The 19,422-nt window shown below is 42.9% G+C and overlaps 2 protein-coding genes across 6 annotated transcripts in view; one reads left to right on the top strand and one right to left on the bottom strand.

The window, feature by feature from the left end:
- Positions 1 to 12,939, top strand: part of dlgap3 (discs, large (Drosophila) homolog-associated protein 3) — an 87,211-nt gene extending 74,272 nt beyond the window's left edge. For 4 of the 5 annotated variants that reach the window (XM_086013738.1, XM_086013741.1, XM_086013739.1 and 1 more), the window contains 7 exons: positions 848 to 1,365; positions 4,040 to 4,134; positions 4,840 to 5,059; positions 6,379 to 6,673; positions 6,758 to 6,849; positions 7,353 to 7,499; positions 7,903 to 12,939. In XM_086013738.1, coding sequence (XP_085869864.1) covers positions 848 to 1,365; positions 4,040 to 4,134; positions 4,840 to 5,059; positions 6,379 to 6,673; positions 6,758 to 6,849; positions 7,353 to 7,499; positions 7,903 to 8,208 — 1,673 coding nt within the window. In that variant the 3' untranslated portion in view covers positions 8,209 to 12,939. The remainder of the gene's footprint in view (positions 1 to 847; positions 1,366 to 4,039; positions 4,135 to 4,839; positions 5,060 to 6,378; positions 6,674 to 6,757; positions 6,850 to 7,352; positions 7,500 to 7,902) is intronic. The other variant, XM_086013742.1, reaches the window with a different exon arrangement.
- A 181-nt stretch (positions 12,940 to 13,120) lies between these two features.
- On the bottom strand, positions 13,121 to 15,980 carry LOC147132070 (tissue alpha-L-fucosidase-like). Its single transcript, XM_086013743.1, has 8 exons — positions 15,493 to 15,980; positions 15,227 to 15,361; positions 15,002 to 15,139; positions 14,808 to 14,913; positions 14,527 to 14,727; positions 14,260 to 14,450; positions 13,603 to 13,702; positions 13,121 to 13,479 (listed from the first exon to the last, which is right to left on the bottom strand). Exons 1-8 carry the CDS (start codon positions 15,831 to 15,833, stop codon positions 13,345 to 13,347), a joined length of 1,347 nt encoding a protein of 448 aa, XP_085869869.1. The 5' UTR covers positions 15,834 to 15,980; the 3' UTR covers positions 13,121 to 13,344.
- Positions 15,981 to 19,422: the final 3,442 nt, after the last annotated feature.

A 19,422-nucleotide genomic window follows, 5' to 3' on the forward strand; every position in this document is an offset into this window, starting at 1 on the left:
TGATTAATATCTCAGCCCCTGTAGCAGACAGAAACATTATTCCAAAAGAATTAAAGAGCTTAGACATGTGGCTTTCACACAGACAGAATGTATTATTATTTACTGTTTCAATCGAAGATGTTAAAAAAAAACGTGTCAGTGCAAGAGAAGCATTATTTTAATTTAAAAAAAAATTGAGTGGTGATTACCATTCTCTATTCTGTTACAAAGACGTCAATATCGTAATTGTCTACAAACCATATCATATCACGTTCGACTGGTTCCACTGGTCGTGCACGTCGTCTATATATCACTGCCGTTACTTACTTTAAACAGAGCTCCCGGCGATCGACGGCGTCCGCCATTAGCCTACCTACGGCTCAAAAAAATTCCACGACATCCTCTGCGGTCTCGCGACACCGTCACGTGTATATTCTGATGCATTGAGTTGGCTAAGAGATGGAGAATTGGATAAAAAAAGGACAGTGACGTATGCGCTCTCCCGGTTTGAAAGGTAGAAAGACGCAACAGCGCTCCCGGCTCTAGTGGTAGAAACGCAGTTATGCGCTCCCGGGCTTAATGGGTAAAGGGAAGAGTCAAGTCCTGCATATCATTTAAAATCATGCAAAAGAAGGGTTATTTATTTAGAACTCAAGACTTTGAGTCATATCTCAATGCTTTTCTTATTTTTTCCTCCCTCTAATCCCTTTCATATCATCAATATTTAACTTTGTTTCCATCCCCTCATTCTTCTAGTCTGTCCCTTTTGTAAGTATCCATCCCTGCTCTCTTTTGAGAAATCCCCTTTTTCTCTCAACAACCCAACTATGCCTCTGTCTTCCTTTCTCCCACTTCTCTGACACTTCAGTCTTTCCTTATCGCAAAGGTGCTCCTCCCCCACTCCCACCTCGCATGTCCAAGTCTTCGCTGTCAGTGCGAGCCCAGAGCAGCACGGAGTCCACCCAGGACACCTACTACCAGAGCAGCCACGGGCGCCCCAAACTGCACAGTAACTCAGTGGACCTGGGATGCTCCGATGCACCTTCAGGACGCTCTTCCAGAGTTGGCTACTACACCGCCACAGGCCCGGGGCGTTCCCGGCAGCACAGTAACTCAGCAGAGAGCCTGGATGGAGGGATGAGGGGCTCGCGGGAGATGGTGCCCTACGGAGGAGGTCCGGGAGTCAGCGTGCGGGCCAAGCACAGCAGCTCAGCTGACAGTTTGCTTGAGGGGCCACCTAGGCCTGCTCGGGAGAGGGATAATCGGGTTGGGGGAAGCCTGGGGAAGTCGGTCTCCCTGCCGCAGAACAGCATTGTTTTGAGTAAAGCTGGAGGGCAGGATGACGGATGCAGTGGGAGGAAGTGGAGGCCATCTATCGCTGTGCAGGTGAGAAACATGTATACATGTTAGTGTATTACAGGAAGCTCCGGCTTATTAAGGGGGATACGTTCCAGAGATGAAAATCTGCGACAGAGAAACTATTTTAAAACGTTTTGTAATAGTTGTACACCTCTAACAATCATTAAACACATTTAAACTTAAAACACTCCCCAAAATGTAATTATCATTAAGCCACTATTTTTTAAAATACTACTTAGCGGTTGTTCTCACTATCTCGCTCGCACAGTTCTCCAAATACGAGGTAAAGCGTGCTCACTTCAAACGGTTTGTCAGTTTCCGATTGAAATTTACGGTAAAGATGACACAAACAAAAGAAAAAATAATAAAAATATTTAAATACCAAATTGATTAAGCAAACTGATTTTATCTAACAACAGTCTTCTCACTTAATGCTAACATAATGTGTGAAATGCCATTGACAGCCTCATGTACATTAGCATAGATTATACGGTAATTAAACCTGACAACTGCTGCTTAAGTGCACACTGAGCAGCAACACATACAAACAGAGCATACAACAATACTCACATGCATACTTTCCTTCCTCTCTGAGGGAGCAACAACGAGATCTCCACCTCTTCTTTTTGCTGTTAGTTCCATTGGGTATCTTTGCATGTCTTTCAAGACCTCAGTGCTGCCCGGCATGTTTTGCCACAATGTGGTATTACACTAAAGAAGAACTCTAAATTTAGACTTGCCTCTTTACTGTAAAAATGCATTAAAAATTGATTGCGACGATGACTTTTTTTTTTTTTTTTTTAATTTAAATTAAGTGGGCAACACGACCACAGTTTAATTAGGCTAAGCCATCTAAAATGAGGACTTCTATTTGAGAAATTAAGCTAAGCATGGAAAAAAGTTGTCCGTCCATCTTTGTCGGAGACTCACATCAATTACAAAAATGTGTCATTTATCAGTTGATTGGCTTACTAATTCCATTTAATTACTGGGAACATGACATGCATGACAGTACTATCCAAATTGACCTCAGACAAAAGTAGGGGTGTGACGGTACACGTGGGTGTATTAATACGTTTCGGTATGGCATGTTCGGTTCGGTCCACTTATTAGCGCGAGATTACGCACGGGCACTATTGACTGCTGCACGCGGGAGAGGAGGGCGGCGGCACTAAAGCAGAGCAAACGAATACACAATGAAGCCAGAGCTCGAAGGTCCCCCCGTACACTGTGGTCTCCTGTTTGGGAACATTCTGGCTGTTCTGTTAAAATCACAGATGGGGAAAGGTACGTGTATAAGTTCCAAAGTTGTGTGCCGACATTGCTACATGAGATGGGCGGCTATGCTGTGGGTAGCACGTCTAACATAATAACACTTAAAACAACATCTTCCGACTTCGAATGTTTCTTAGACGAGGAAGCAAGCAGTCTTTTTAGCCAAAAACAGAGTACAACAGCTCTCTCCTTCGTTCTCCGCTGCTCCTCTCATTAGCCGTACGATGCATTCATGAACCTTGGAAACATCACCACTCAGCAAAACACAAATCCGACCACAACACAGACAGCCCAATTCGTTACAATATGCTGTTGCACATTCAAAGATTTTAATGCCTAAAGTGTAAATAATTTTCATAAAGACTTTAAAAATATTTCATTATAAAAAGAGTTTTAATATAGTTTGCAATAATTGTAACTGTTATTGTATGTATTTTTTTCATCACAAAAAGTGTATATATGTACTTGCTGCTGAGTATTTAAAGATTTCAGTGTTTAAATAATTTACAAAATTAAGAGATCTTTATTAGTGTGTTTTTTATTCTGGTGGAATTCCTTAGAATATCACCCGAATGGTTCGCTTTTAATTATTTTTTCAAAAAAATGTACCATTTACTTGTCATCTTTTCAAAATAAACATTTAAAAAAATATCTGTTTTTTTGTACTGAAAATATACCGAACCGAAGTTTCCAAAAAACCGAACCGAACCGAAATGTGATTTAGCGTACCGTTACACCCCTAGACAAAAGGGAAACATTCTGTTTGTTTCTTGCCAAGAGAGAAATGAGATGAGTGATTAGATCGGCGTCTGGCTTGGCAGCTGTGTTTGTCATTCCCAGATCGCAGTTTACTTATGATGCATACCAAGCACACATTTTTGGCTGATTCATATCCGACCTTTTTTTAGAATACATTTTTCATTAGCATAACTCGTGATCACAATACACCTGGCCCATCTCTGGTGTCCTGCTTTCATTAACCTACCTGCGAATGCTGTCATTACCACACCATGTCAATATACACACGATAATTACAAACATCTTGTTGTCCGAATAAATGTCACCACGAATACCACAAAACCTTCAAGTTGTCATTCAATGTGTCAGTCATTTCTGCCAAAAACACGTTTCCAGTTGAAGCTTCTAAACCAAAAATGACGGATAAAAGAAGCATGCATTGTACTGACCAATAAATCGGGTAAGTTGCCACGGAGGCCATGAGTTGGTAGTTACAGTACATCTATGGTTTACTCAGCGACATAACCATGCAACCAAAGTATGTAACATGGGTAGGTTCTGATTGCGCATTCACTGCAATATAAACATAACTGTAACTATCGAAAAAAGAAGATAAACTGAAGCATGCTACATAGAGGAAGGAGTAGCTGAGAGTGAATTGGACTGTGCTCTTTCTCCTTTATTCCAGGTGGACAGCTCAGAGACTCTGTCCGATTCAGACGCAGATGGCAAAGCTCTGACAGAGGTTCATTCAATAGGAGTACAGGTGGAAGATGACAAAAGGTAATGTCAAATTATTCATCACCATAACTGATTGCTTATACTAGGTATGTGACATTTAACAGAAGTGCAAAGCTAAAATTTACTGATTTATATTTGGTCCAAAAAATATGCACTGTAGCTTCATCCAAAGCGTCATCATTTAATGCATAATTTACAAAAGCCTTTATTTTTGTCAGGGCCCCCAACAGCGCAAACACCTTTGGTTGATTTCGCCAAAAGATTGTATTTAACATTTCATCAGAAGTCACAGCTTGAAGTCTGTAACACCTTGTTGCTTTTTCTAACCATTAGCTTGCACTCCTACTGCTTTTGTTTCGCGTGTGCTGTGGCCTTGAAGCCCTTGGTCACATTCACACATAAACACAGCATCCCACGCCACCGACTGAGGAGTGCACGTGCCCTGTTGTCATTGACTATGATAGTGTCACACCTCAAACTGTCACACAGCATGGACAAGGGGGGAAGGTGTCAATGCTCTGACAACATCGACTGACATGCACTCGTTTGTCACATGCCAGATGATTAACAGGACTTTAGCTCTAGTGAGGGAGTAGTATTGACAGGAGTTGCAGTGTGATGCTCACTGCTTAAATTATCCAGAAGAGATAAGTTAAAAAAAAAAAACATAAAAAATTGAGTCTTTTGCGTGCGATGGCAGGGTGTAACGGATGGCTCTGGGCCTGCTGTGACTTCCCTGTGTCACAGACGGGCCCGTTTCAAGCGCTCCAACAGCGTGACGGCGAGCGTGCAGGCCGACCTGGGCCCTGAGGGCTTCCCGGGGCTCAGCGTTGCCGTGCCAACGCAGGACAAGAGTCTCCAGTTCGGTTGCTCCTTCCAACGGCATTCATCGGAACCGGAGTCAGCTGGCCAGTACACGGAATGCCACCGCACCGTTCATACACAGGGACAGTGGGCTTATCGAGAGGTACGTGTGGTCATTTACCCACACTATATTGTAATTAGTGTTTCCCAACCTTTATTGAGCCAGGGCATGTTAGACATCAGAAAAGAATTCACAGCACACCAACCCAAATGATGAATGACAAAAAAAGCCAAATGACACACTACTGTGGCACAGTCTTTGGGAATCACTGCGTTATATGGCAAAAGTACTGGGACACATTGGACTTCTTGTTCAGTGCTTTCTACCTTCAAGGTACTCAAAGTACTTGAACACTGTCTCCTCATCCATCCATTGATGGTGAAGTATTAGGAGCAACTGGGGGTTCGGTATGTTGCTTGACATGATCACAAGGGATTCGGATTGAACCCACAAACTTCAGGTTGGAAGACGACCAGTCTACCACTTAGCAATACCGCCCATGCCCCTGTATATCGGTATGTCCCTCCGTTGCAGATTCCAATGTTCTTCCACTTATTTGGAGTGTATTTGTTGTTCATTGATCCAGATGACCATTTGTGAGGTCAGATAGATGACAGGTAGATAATGATAGTTTAGATAGCTCACCATCTTGGTTGTATTCATCCCAAAGGTATTTGATTGGCTTGATGGACAGAAAACTGTTCCCAAAAAGTTGGAAAGTGTATCAAGGGCCCAAATAAATGAACTTGAGTGATTCAATGGCAATACTTGATTCTTGTCCGATTGGCCTTCACATGATTATTGGCCTCCCCATGGTCTTGCTGCGAGATGTCCCGGAGAATAAAATGAAGGATCTAAAGGACTGCACCATTCTCTTGTACGGATTACAGACAAGGCCGATGAGAAAAGCTGACCTGAGTAAACTAGAACTCTTTGACAATGACTGTCTCCAGCGCATCCTTCACCACCGCACCTTGACTGTATCCCATCAGCAACCCTCCAGCAGAGATGTAGACTACATGCTCTCTCCACTATTCTCCTTCATAATCACAATGTCCTGCAACCAACCCTAACTTCAACCAGGCGAAGGCGGGTGGGAAGACAATTTAAGACATTGACAACCACGCTCAAGGATTAGCTAGCGGGCATCAATGACCCCCAAGATGTCAGCCTCGGCCGCTGGAACAGACAATGGCTGACCATAGTGTAAGACATGGTGTAAGATTACCGCGCTAGGGCTGCTTCTCTTCAGGCTGCCGATGAAGATACCAGCTAAATCCAGACTGGATAAATGCTGTTTCAACAACACCACTTGATTGGTTAATTAACTAAATAGGTGTAAACCAATACTTTTATCCAAAGACTGTCCATAGATATGCTTGTTGTGATTGATTCCTATTGACTCGTTGTCATCATTCCAGGACTTTACCCAGGGCGGCTACACCACAGAGACTTGTCCAGGTGATCCACGGTCACACCAGCATCAGCACCTTCCTCCACGTTCCCACTCACCACTCCCCCTAACATCAGAGCGAGCGTGGGCAGGGACACCCTCCTTGGAGGGTCCCCGTAGCCTGCCTGACTCGGGTCGAGCCTCCCCCTGCATGAGGGACGGAGAATTCTTCTTACGCCTCCTGCAGACAGAAGTGGAGAGGATGGAGGGCTGGTGCCAGAATATGGAGAGGGAGGCAGAGGAAAATGAACTCCCAGAGGAGAGTGAGTTTGCAGAGAGCAACCTTTGAGATCATTGCAATAAACAATTTCTGTATTCAACATCTTTGTTTTTTCAATCAACTCCAGTTTTAGAGCTGATTCGCAACGCAGTTGGCAGTGCCCAGATGCTCATGTCTCAGAAGGTTCAGCAGTTCTTCCGCCTCTGCCAACAAAGTGTGGTGAGTTTGTTTGATTGCATGTGAAGTCGACAACTTTACAGCGGTGGTCGCACACAAGCTTTAGTCTTCTTATTCTCATCATTATTATTCTTATGAGAGCGCTTTTTGAGGAACTTGCCATTCGATGCTCGCTGAACTGAGCAATTGTGCAGTACGCTGAGGTGATGCCATCCATGATGTCAGTCTATCTTATTTCAAGCATAACAAAAAAAAAAGAGTAGTCCACTGATAGTGTAGTGGTACACATGCCTGAGTTGTGTGCGGGCAGCGTGGGATCGATTCCCGCTCAGTGACAGTGTCTATGTGTGCCCTGCGACTGGCTGGCGACCAGTTCGGGGTGTAGTCTGCCTTCGCCCATTGACGGCTGGGATAGGCTCCAGCAACTCCCCGCGACCCTGTATAGGATAAGCGGTTTGGAAGATGACATGACATGACAAAAAAAAAAGAAAGAAAACACAGAGCATGCATCCAGATGTCTTATCCAGTCTGCCCACCCACCCCAGGACCCGTCTAGTTACCCCCAGCCCACCTCTCAGGACCTAGCAGGCTTGTGGGACCTACTTCAGCTCAACATAGAAGAAATCCGGGTCAAGTTTCAGGATCTCCAGAGACTCAAAGACTCTGGCTGGAAACTCCCCCCCGAAAAGAAGGTGAGCCAAACAACCATGGTTTCCCTTCAACACTCCCCCAGAGCTAAGATGGCTATGCGCAGAAGACCTCCGCAGATGTTCTCAATCCCGTTGCATGCTGCTAGAGTGCAAAATCACGATAAGAACTGAAGTGAACAGGTTTTGTTGCATTCTCTACAATGGTTAATTAAGGTGCTCATTCACAAAATTGCTTTCCACATTGAACGAACTAACCAATGTTTCTCTTGTCCTCTTTTTCCTTCACATCATGTCATTGACGATTCATGTTCTTACCCCATTGTTCCCATACTTTACCCAATGCCAATGAATGCACTACTCAAATCCCTCTCACACACCCAAACAAAATTCTGCATACACACCCAATGCCATCTTCAATTTGCATGTCACCGTGGCTGGACTATAGGAGGATAAGAAGCTTCCTCCTCCCTTACCAAAGAAGCCAGCGGGCGGGGTGAGTGGCAGCCTACGGGCGGATAGCGTCGGGGATGGAGGTGGCGGAGGCGGGCCAGGTGGCCTGGTGGTGCCTCGTGTGGGGGGACACACCCTTCCTATGAGGGAGAAGTCACTGGACCTCGTGGAACGTCAGAGGACAGAAGCGAGAAGGAGGCTGCTACAGACCAAGCGTACTGCCTCCTTCAGGCAAAATTCGGCCACAGAGAGCGCAGACAGTATCGAAATATACATTCCCGAAGCCCAGACTCGACTCTGAAATCCCTCTCAGCCACTTCACTCTGACCAGCGACCTAGTCCTTTGCAGCTCTGGATTATCTGCAGGTCATTACCAACTCCTCCGCTTCCTCCTTGACTAGATCATTTTCCATTAATATACTTCCCATTACTCTTAATTCAGTTCTCAAGCAGTAACAGCCATTTGTGTGTCTTGAAAATTGCACATATTACTGACACAGAGGCCTAAAAAAAAGTAGAGTAGCTAGCAGATATGAATTACCGCCTTTTTTTCCAAGTCTACGAATCTTTATTTATATATTTATTTTATTTATTTATTGTTTTGCTGACGACAAACAAGAAACACTTCTCTTTTTATAACGTTGAATTGCTGAGGCTCTCGCACTAGTTAGTAGCATGCCCGGTCATGTTCACCCAGCACTTGTGCATCACTAAAAATAAAGGGCTTAACAGGCACAAAACCTCCAACGACAGGAGATGAAGAGACTTTTGCATATTTGGATTGCTGTTGCCACCCTTGGACATCCGATGGGTGTGCCATTCCCAGCAACATGTCTTCATACTCTTCACTGACACTGCCAGTATGGATAATGAGGCAGACCCTGATGGTTCGCTGTCATTAACCCCACTAGCAACCTGCATCTTAGCCACGGATCACAAATTAAGTATTTTCCGTTATGTTTGTTTGCCCTAGCTTCGATCACATTCGTGAAAAAGAGCATTTGGACCACACTTGGAAAAACAATAGTACAATTATGTGATCCCCTGTTTCTCGAAAAAAAAATAGTCGCAATGGGACAAGACTAGCCATAGTCTTTGGAGGAATAATTCATATCACAAGAATGAAGTCAGAATGTTGGAAACATGGTCATATTTTTGATGAAATAATCTAAATATGAGAATGAAGTTTTTAATGTAATGTGACTTTATTCTTGTAAATGACTATTTCACCCACCAAACTAAGACTCATAATATTACAATTCTATTACCAGTACCCTTAAAATGAAAATCTATAATTCTATGACTTTTTTTCCCCCCCAATGAGGCCCACATACTCCTTTGACCATTCAACTGTAGGTTTTCTTGAATGAACGATTGCTATTCTGTCTAGAGTGTGCACATTCATTCTTGCCAAATGGAGCATTTGCAGGGTAGCATCAGAGCCTTGACAGCAAGGGAGCATCATAGGCCATAAAAACAGTTACGTTTGATTGGCTGAAGTGGCTTCTCAGGACTCCGCTGAGAGGGGAGGGGGCAGGTGACTCCATTTCACTGTGAGATTATAGCACCACCAAGTGGTCAATTTAGGATAAACTGCAGCTCGTAATCTGGATTTAACAAGATGCATTTATGAAATCGACATGATAGGAATAAGTTGTTCTTTCGCCACTTCATGCCCTTGACATGCTCTTGAGTGTTTCCCCTTCCCATGAAAAAGTGAATATTGACTTGACTCACTGCTAAAAGCAAGAATGACATATCTTATTCATCAACAAGAGAAGTCTCCGCCTGGGAAATTGTTTCCAAAGAGAGTGGTTGCAAGATGAAAAGAAGGTGCTGGGTCGCAACTATTTGTGAATGAGATTGCTTTATGGATCTTGAGTGTTTTGACTAAAAGAAGCGCAGCAGTGTAGCATGACTCTAATAATTGTGTTCATTCACAATTTCAATATTTTGTATGGACGTTTTACAACGCTTACGTGAATGCAGCGGCCGGGTGCTGGCAAAGAAACAGGATGAAAAGACTACTGAAATTCAGCCATTCGCATGATTTTCTTTTCTCTGAATATCTAAATGGAACCTGGCAAATATTTTAACAGGAGATGTATATTTTATAATATAATCTACATTTATAGATAAATAGAGACTATTGAGTACAGTGTACAAAAAGGCCTATATCAAAAATGTGAAATACCACAGTATTATCATTATGATGATGATGATGATTATTATTATTATAGAGACTTGTGTGATACTACTGCTGTGTGGCATATTCGGATGCAGCACGTGTGAAAAGATGATGTAAGTGCTGGGTCAGATTCACAGGGTAAACAAAAAAAAAAATGAAAAAGATTGTTAGTTGCCAAGTCGAATCCTCTTGAGCTTTTACATATTCGAATTGCATATCTCCACCTGTCATTCTCTCCCTTCCCTCAATTTCCACTTTAGAACCAACGACATGTGCCTAACCAGCTATGTGTGGAGGTTACGGTTCAAGTTTACAGTATGTGAGATGTGTACATAGAAAAATGTTTCATTGTAATTTCAGGCCCTTCTTTGTCACCTCTCACTTGGACTATTTCTGGACTACTTTCCTGTTGGCACTGCATGTTTTGAAAGAGATTAGCCCGCTGACGAGAGCTAATTTTGTAGCTTTAAAAATCTTTGTACAGGAGATCCTGAAGAGACAGTATTAGTGGCAACGGACAACAGCGGGCAACGAGTGCTTGAAGTGGGGGCAGCAGTGCCAAACTTGACAACATCTGAGTAGTGGTTGAGGCTCATCAAACAAAGCACAAAAAGACCTGCTTTTTTTATACTCTTACTCCACTGTGAAGGACTCCTGACTGGTCTTTTCATCACGAGGATTGGACAAGTATTTATCCACAGTAGCAACTTCTTCAATTCTCAAGTGGAGCGAGTGAATCGCATATAGCTTTGCAGTTTGTTTTTTTTTCTTTGTAATATCGCCTATTCCACTCTATGTGCACAGTCCAAGGACTCTGGCTATGAATATCACTCAGTTGTGAGCACTCGCCAACACACCAGACTGACTACGCCACAAAACAGCTGCCACCTCTTCCTAAAAGTGCAAAAAGTCCACATTCAGAGCCAGACGAACAACCCCCGAGTACCTCAGCCTTTGCAACCCGGGCCTCTGTCCTCAGGGGATTCTCCATAAAACAACGCAACAGAAAAAAACCCAGGACAAACACATTAGAGTGCTTTTTGAAATTATTATACCAGACAATTTTCTGCGACAGGAGAGCGCCACCGTCGCACGCAAGGTGGACGCGGCGAGAGCTTATCCAGTGCGTACTTTATTTAGTCAACGAGGGGTCTTGCAGTTGCAGATTTGAGTTTTAGGTGGACATTTCTATGAGGCTGCTCTGATGGTATTCGTCATCCTTAATGCCTTTTTTTTTTTTTTAAGTCGCTTACAGGCGGCTTTTTTTTATCCTGTAATTGTTTGTTTTCATCTATCTTATAATGTCTTTTAAATACAGGTTAGTCTTCATAGGACCCCAGCAAAAGATCAAATTGACTCGAAAATGGTCGTTTCAAACTAAAATGTATTTTTGGGCATGGGTTCTCTTTTTACAGTTCTTCTCGTGATCGAAATGCCAACCAAATTTTATGTTGCTCAGTAAAACTGCCTTCAAAACACTGTGGGTGGCGTGAACCACTTTTTGCTGAGTGTTGGGGTGGGGAAAACCCTCCAAAATGTTGATTTATTATATATTTATTTACTGTACGTATTACACAACTGGGACATGTAAACACAATTGTATGTGTTATTCAACCACGTTTACATGTCCTATTTGGACATGTTACAATCCACAGAGCAGCCAAGAGACATGCAACTGAAACTCCAATGTGCCTTTCGCACTGAAGTGTATTGACTGGTGTGTATCAACACTTTGTTGTAACAAAATAATCACAAACTGAACTATTACTGTGTAATCAACAACAACAAAACACCCTGCCACTCTTTTCTTTCTAAAACAAAAAAAAAAAAAATGTAAATACATGTTGCCAACGAACATTGCTCTACTCAATTATCACATATTGTTACTGCAATATATTAGTTGTAGTATGGTGATTGCCATTAAAAGGGGGGTGAACTATTGCCACCCGGTGTCATTCTTATAAAGTTATTATTATTATTATATATATATATATATATATATATATATATATATATATATATATATATATATATACATATAGCGAGGGATGAGTCTTGTGTACAATAACTAGCTTAATATTGTTAGAACATGTCTTTAAAAGCGCTGCTAGGATGAAGAACGAAGGGACTCTGGGAAGAAATACGATATTTCTCTCTGGGATGAATGATGGACACCCCCGCGAGGAGTGAACGATGACAAAAGAGGGCGGAGTCAAGCTTTTTGTTCCAGTTTGAACTCCCATCCCGAGAAGGAGGAACATGAAATTCCCTGACTTCCCACTATATAATGTAGCAAAAGCGAAAACATCCTTAGCCCTCGTTCCGTCATCTCGCCCCCAAACACCAGACAGGTCTTTACACGCCTACCTTTTCTTGTTTTTCAGCTCCTCTTCTTCTGTTGAATACAGTGCCAAGACAACATGGTGTACATAGGAACATTCTTTTTGTTGTTGTTGCCATTAGAAAAATAAATGAATGGAGCATATAGCAATACCATTAGGATATAAAAGTCTCATAAATCCAGAGAAAACGGCTGAAGGAGATGCATGCTTGAGAAACACCACGGTGACTTGAAGATGTACTGGTTGGGTTCATGGTTCAGTTTGTTGTGTTGTGGGTCTCATTGTGTACATACCAATTTGTATTATTTACTGTAAAAAAAACAAAACAATCATGGCTCTGGATGTGTCCAAGGAGCACATCTGAAAGTCTAGAGAGATGGCACACTGTGACGTGGTTTACCCCTCAACACAGAATGTAACACGGTCTACGTTGTCAAAACATTTTCTAAAGGCTAACATTATTACTATTAATATGATGATTACTATAAAGCTATTTTAGCCAGTTAAATGAGCCTGATGTGTCTTCATTTAACCTCTTCCTGAATTTTGGATAGCAGAATCAATTAATTTGATGAAACAACAATTGAAAATCAGGTACTTCAGAAAGTTATTGCACGTTCCAAGTGTGTTTTAACAGCTGCATTCCTTCTCCATTTTGGTTAATTTCCATCCCTCAAACAAACTGTGGTTGTAAATAATTGACTTTTTTATTTTATTTTGGAAAACAGTAAAAAGAAAAAAAAAAAAAATCAACAACATGGCACTCTCAGTCGTTCAGTTATCTAAATGTTTTGACAAATTTGGTACCATGCAACAAAGCAAGTATGATCCTTCATTATGAGCCCAAACATCAAAACAGATTTTTGGGATCTCTGTTTTAAAATGTCTACCTTGAAATGGTGAATGTTCACTTTACGCCGTCCAATTTGAGGGTCCAGGCTTGTCCAGCAGTGTAGGGGAGTTCAGGTAAAACAATCGTAAGGCCGGCATTGGGCTTGATCGGTGACCATGATAAAGGCTTTGGGTTCCCCAACAACATCACCTGAATGAGAGTCAACAATGTGCGATTTAAAAAAAGGCAAGAGTCACTGTTTGGCTAGCTTCCTGGCTAACCAAATAGGCTGAATTTTTGCTAACATTACGACATCATTAACTCAGTGTTTACCTTGGTGGTGGCTGACGTTTTGGGTTCCAAAAGTTGCACAGTGGGCTTGGGGGGTTTAGCTGTCAAGATGGCAAAAATACTGTCCCCTTTGGCTGTATACCTAAAGCAACAATAACGGCAATCTCAATATTCTAGTTCAGTTACTTATTTCACTGTTTTCCTAGTGACATGATCTTCATTCCACGCTGAAAAGAAATAAGTATGACAGAAAAACTGACCTACAAACTGCATAAAGGTCTTTTGATCTGACTAAATGTGCTCAATGTAATGAAATTCAGTACAGTAGTTTAAAGGGGAAGTGAGATCAAAGTTGCTCAGGGCTCAGGTAACAACCATTCATAGCTCAGCTTCAGAAAACAGGTCAGCCGTGATTGGTCGTTACCTGAGCCCTGAGCCACTGTGATGTCATTTTCAGTCGACAGAAAGTGACAAAATGGCCGACCCCTGAGATAGACGAAAAACGGTGGATTTTACTGCTTGACATTCCACAAACACAATATTAATCACAATGCTGCGTTTAGACTAGTGGAGGCACATTGAACATATTATTGTCATGAAAAATTTTGGGTTGACTTCCCCTTTAAAGATTTGAGCCTCTAGTAGAACAGAGGCCACTACTTGAGGCAATATTGTGATTCTGCTCTCCTTGCTACCTACCATACTGGCACGGAGGCGTTTTCCATCTGGACCCTCCACGGTTTGGAGGAGTACACAGCATCCCCGTTGACTTCGAGCCAAGCACCGACTCCTCGCAGCCGCTCCTCAAACACCACGGGGATCATTCCATCAGGAGTGGGGCCCACATTTAGGAGGTAGTTACCTCCCAACGCCACAGTGTGAACCAGATCCTAAAAAGCAAGCATGTCAACAAGTCAGAGCACGTTCAAAAAGGGCGGATTAATTATTTGCCTTGAATTTAATTACCTCTACGATGGTGGGCAGGTCCATCAGGTCACTCATCTTCATGTTCCTGCGATAGCCCCAAGATAACCTGTCCACAGATGTGCATTTCTCCCACTTATGTGTTGGCAGCTGGCCTGGAGTATACTTGTCGTCACAGTTGTAGTAACCACCGTGTTTACATGAACAGCCAGCTCCCCATCTGTCATTGGTCACCACTGTATCCTAAGAAACACACTACATTAGATATTGTAATAAAAATTTTAAAAATAACCCAACAATTGTGACGTGATAATGGCACATACTTTAACAGGGCTATCGTTGTAGAGCCAGGCAAGAAATTGCGTGGAATTCCAGTAGGTATCAGGTGCCTCCCAGTCTCCATCAGACCAGATCACCTCAGGTCTGTACCTGCAGGAGGAAGGCTGAAATTTACTAAAGGCTGCACCTATGTGTTCATTCACAGGCATGTGTGGATGAAAATGAAGGTTCAAGCCACCTTACGACCATGTTATACAGCTCTGGTAATAGCTTGTGAAGTACAAACTGCTGTGTTTTGAATCCATTCTGCTTGTCCATCAGGTAAAGAGGGTGGAACCATTCGTAGAGGGAGTTGTAGAGTCCAAAGTGCAGCGACCTGAAGCAACAAAACGACGTTTGCAACCTTCAACCGTGTTGATACAGAGAAATCACGGATTTGATTGCAATGTAGAGAAGAACACACCGGTTCCGAACAGCCTCCCCCAGGTCTCCAACGAGGTCTCGGTGCGGACCGGTATTGACAGAATTCCAGTTCCAGGAGTTGGGAGATTCCCAGTTGGTAAAACCTTCGTGGTGTTTGGCTGTCAACACGACATATCTAGAATGAACACAAAGAACAAGACAATGTGAGAACTTAATGAGGCAACAGTGACTTGTGTGGCTGAAAGTGTGAGACAGAGATGGGTCCCTGTGCCCAAAATGAGCCCCAGTACCAAGTAGCCGACTCACTTTGCTCCAGAAACTTTGAAAATATCCGCCCACTCCTCCGGGTCAAAGAACTGAGCGTGAAACTGGGATGCAAACTCCGGGTAGCTGAACCCAGTCGGGTAGTTGTTGTTCATGTAAGCCACACATTTTTGGTCCGGAGGTTTCTGACCTTGCCAGTGCCACCAGAACCATTCGCTGTCAAAAGCGGGCACGGAAAACACCCCCCAGTGGATGAAGATGCCCACCTTTGCCTCGTCGTACCAGGGGGGCAGCGGTCGGCTGTCCAGACTCGTCCAGTCTGCCGTGTAGCGAGCTCCAGACGCCAACGTGACGAGTAAAAAGGCTAATGTTAAGACGAGCATGGCTGCATTGAGGTTTCCGTGTTAAGCTAGCAAAAGCCCAATTGATAAACACTGATTTTATTGTTCGTTGTACCGTAACATATTTACGTTGACAGTAATTGTAGTTCGGAATCACGTGATTGTAGTCTAATAGAGAGTGACGTGACTTTTTTTCGTCGTTTTGCTGAGTTTGTGCTACGCACCAATTCGCTGTTAATTTGCGCCCTCTAGCGAGCTGGAGGATATTTAGATAAACCGATTCACATTACGCTACAGTTCACGTTGGTAAAACTTGGTAAAATGAAAAATAAAAATACAGATTCTGAAATGTACTTCAGAATACTTAACACACATATATCTATATATATATATATATATATATATATATATATATATATATATATATATATATATATATATATATATATATATATATATATATATATATATATTCATTTATTTATTTATATTTTTTTACTGTTAAGTTTACAAAATACTCACTTCGATAACAAAAAAACTGCCGACAACCAATAACCCCTGTCATAACCTTGCAAAGTACTTTAAAAAAACACCAAATACACTATTAAAACATGTTCGCCTAGCAAAATACTATATTATTTTTTTCCCTAAAATATTTTTAACACATTTTTAGGCTAACACGAGGCAACACATCACAAGTCCCCAAGACCTCAACCAGTTTAAGTGACCACCTATTTCCAAGCACATTCCAGATACCTGAAAAAGGTACTTAAGGACAGTAACAATTATTTATTCTTTGTTACTTCCCATCACTGCTGTATTAAGAGCTGTATTCTATTATTGGTGGAAAATATCCTTCTTGTATTACATCTCTCCAAGTATTTTAACGTTTTGAAGTGTTTTAAACTGTATACATGCAATGTGCAATATGTTTTCTTCCGCTACTCAAAATTGTTTACCTTTTAATCCGTAATGACGTTGCTAGTTTATTGATCTCTGCTCTCATTGATTTTTTTCTCATATGCGTCTTGCAACGATTTTTTTACCCTAATGATGAACAGATGTAAGACAAACAAATCACATTTTATTTGCCCTGCGATTTATAGTTTTATTTATTTCTGTCAAAACATAAATCAAGTTCAAAGTAAAAAACACATGTTCAGTAGTAGTGAAAAACAGTTATTTATTTTTTTTATTTTTTATTTTTTTAATAAATTGAAGTTGGCGGTCTGGATGGTGACGGTCCTCATGAACATTCTGATCCCGGGAGCGTCGCCCCAACGAGGAACGTCTCACTAGAACTCACGGTGGCGCCATCTTGACACAAACAATTCTGGCTTTCCCTACTCGTTTCCGGTCCAGTGTTGTTATTGTGAGCCAAGTCAGTAGCCCATTCATCCATCTTTTGAGACGGCGAGCTCTCCACAGGGGCCCCTTTGCCCTTGCTTTTCCCGGACCGGGACGCCACGTTTCGCCGGGAAGTCTTCCAGGTGTAGCCCAGCCGCTTCAAGACCCGCTGGGTAGTTTTGATGGAAATAGGCTTCGCTGCGGTGCAGTTGTACAACATCTGGATCTCCGTGATGGACGCCTGCTTGTTGGTTTCCACCACTCGCTCCATTTGCTTCTCTCCCAGCGCGTCGACAAAGGGTTTCCTGTGGCTTCCCCGCTCGCTGCTGGTCTTCTTTTTGGAGCACCAGTCCCTGTACACTCGGGACACGGCGGTCTTGGAGAAGCCCAACTGGCTGACCGTTTCCGAGATGCTGCGGCCGGCACTTCGCACACCGACGATCATTCCTCGCTCGAACTCGCTTAAGTCCCGTGCCTTGCCCATGGGTTACCGTCTGTGTCCGAACCTTGCACCGCGAGGCACCGCAAAGTCGCCTTAACCAACCGTGTGCCTCTTGTTTTGATGCATGTAAACTGAGCTCTCTGGCTCTGCACTGAGTCCAGCTGTCTTCTTCTACGGTGTAGCGTTGTGGTTAATGGACTCACTGTTGCGCCCCTCAGTTTGCTTTAGGTACTACTGTCCGATGGATGGATGGATGATGGACGGACGGACGGACGGACGGACGGACGGACGGACGGACAGATAGATAGATAGATAGATAGATAGATAGATAGATAGATAGATAGATAGATAGATAGATAGATAGATAGATAGATAGATTCAGAAAAATTGTATTTAAAAAATATGCTGAAAACACTGTTATCAGTGCGTGTTTTACGCCAGGATCCCTGTATGGAGTAATGAGAACCTCTCAATTAATACCTGTTTGCATCAACCATTCAGAGTATATTAACTCAGTATCATTAATTTGATGTAGAGACCGAATATAACGTCAGAACAACACCTAATAATCGATGTACCCAAATAAGCCGCGCTTAGTGGCAATGTAAAATAGCTGCCAGTGGCTTCACTTCTCGCAACGGCTTCAGGCCGTGCTTATAACACATTTAGAACATACTGAAAAACTGACATGCAAAGCGTGTGACATCTTAATGTGACTTTTCAAAGAAAATAGTGCAGAGAAGTATGCCAACTTAAAATGCTTTAAATATGATATTCAGTTACATCCATCTGACTGTGTGTGAGGCAATCCTGGACTGGTTACCAGTCAATTGCAGGTCCTTCCATTACTCCTCATTATACAAGCAAGGAAAAAATGTGCTAGACTGACATTCAGACAGTTCTTGTATTTCCTTGAAGTCTGTTAAGAAGCAAAACTGTGTTATATGGAAATGAACATGTCTTTGCTAGTCTGTCTTCATTAACGGAGGTGGCTTTAGGGTTTCAATTAGTATTGCAGTAGCCGCGCATTGTTTACAAATTTCCAATGTATTTTAATACTGACAAAGTGACGCTATCAAGAGGTGGAGGGGTCTCAAAACCACTCTATGCAAATGGTCAAAATCACAATCTAATGTGTGACAATAAAAATATTAAGATGTCAGTCAATAAATGAAAGCCACACAGTAGCAAATTAACAATGCAAACAAATGGGATTGCATGAAAGTGCATTAACTCTCATGGTAAGAAAATGATTGTCCACGTGTAATAATAAATGTGTACATTAGTGTTGGAGAATAGTGCAAAAAGTGCATGCACAAAGTAGAGCACATATGAGCACAGGGGCCACAGGCACCGGTGGTCGAAAGGGTCCAGTCCTCACGAGCACTTTGAGCCCGCTTTGGTTGCTCCGACCTCGGGGACGGTCTCACTGGAACTCACGGTACCTCCATCTTGACGCGAAAGACTTTTCCTACATGTGACGTAGTCCGCTACTTGGTCGGTCCGGAGCACCGGGTCCCGCTGGGTCGACCCCCGGGTGTAGCCCAGCCGTTTCAAGACCCGCTGGGTGGTCGTGACCGAGATGGGCTTCTCCACGCTGAAGTTGTACAACGTCTGGATCTCCTCGATTGTGGCTTGGTTGTTGGCCTCCACGACCCTCTCCATCCACTTCTCGCCCGTCTCGTCGACGAGGCGTTTCCTACCGCAAGCCCCCCGCTCGCTGGAGGTCTTTTTCTTGCAGCACCAGTCCTTGTACACCCGAGATACGGCCGTCTTGGAGAAGCCCAGCCGGTTGACCGTCTGCGAGATGCTGCAACCGGCGCTTCGGGCGCCAACGATCAG

Source organism: Filicampus tigris, chromosome 18 (assembly GCF_054856515.1).
Source record: "Filicampus tigris isolate MCC_2025a chromosome 18, RoL_Ftig_1.0, whole genome shotgun sequence".
NCBI classification, from domain to species: domain Eukaryota; kingdom Metazoa; phylum Chordata; class Actinopteri; order Syngnathiformes; family Syngnathidae; genus Filicampus; species Filicampus tigris.

What these genes read in the sequence shown, in the direction of transcription:
- LOC147132070 (XM_086013743.1), bottom strand. Translation starts at nt 15,833, where the DNA reads ATGCTCGTCTTAACATTAGCCTTTTTACTCGTCACGTTGGCGTCTGGA. An exon ending in CTGTATAACATGGTCGTAAG is followed by an intron (nt 14,914 to 15,001) that starts GTGGCTTGAACC and finishes TTCCTCCTGCAG; the next exon opens with GTACAGACCTGAGGTGATCT. An exon ending in AACGCCTCCGTGCCAGTATG is followed by an intron (nt 13,703 to 14,259) that starts GTAGGTAGCAAG and finishes TTGTTGCTTTAG; the next exon opens with GTATACAGCCAAAGGGGACA.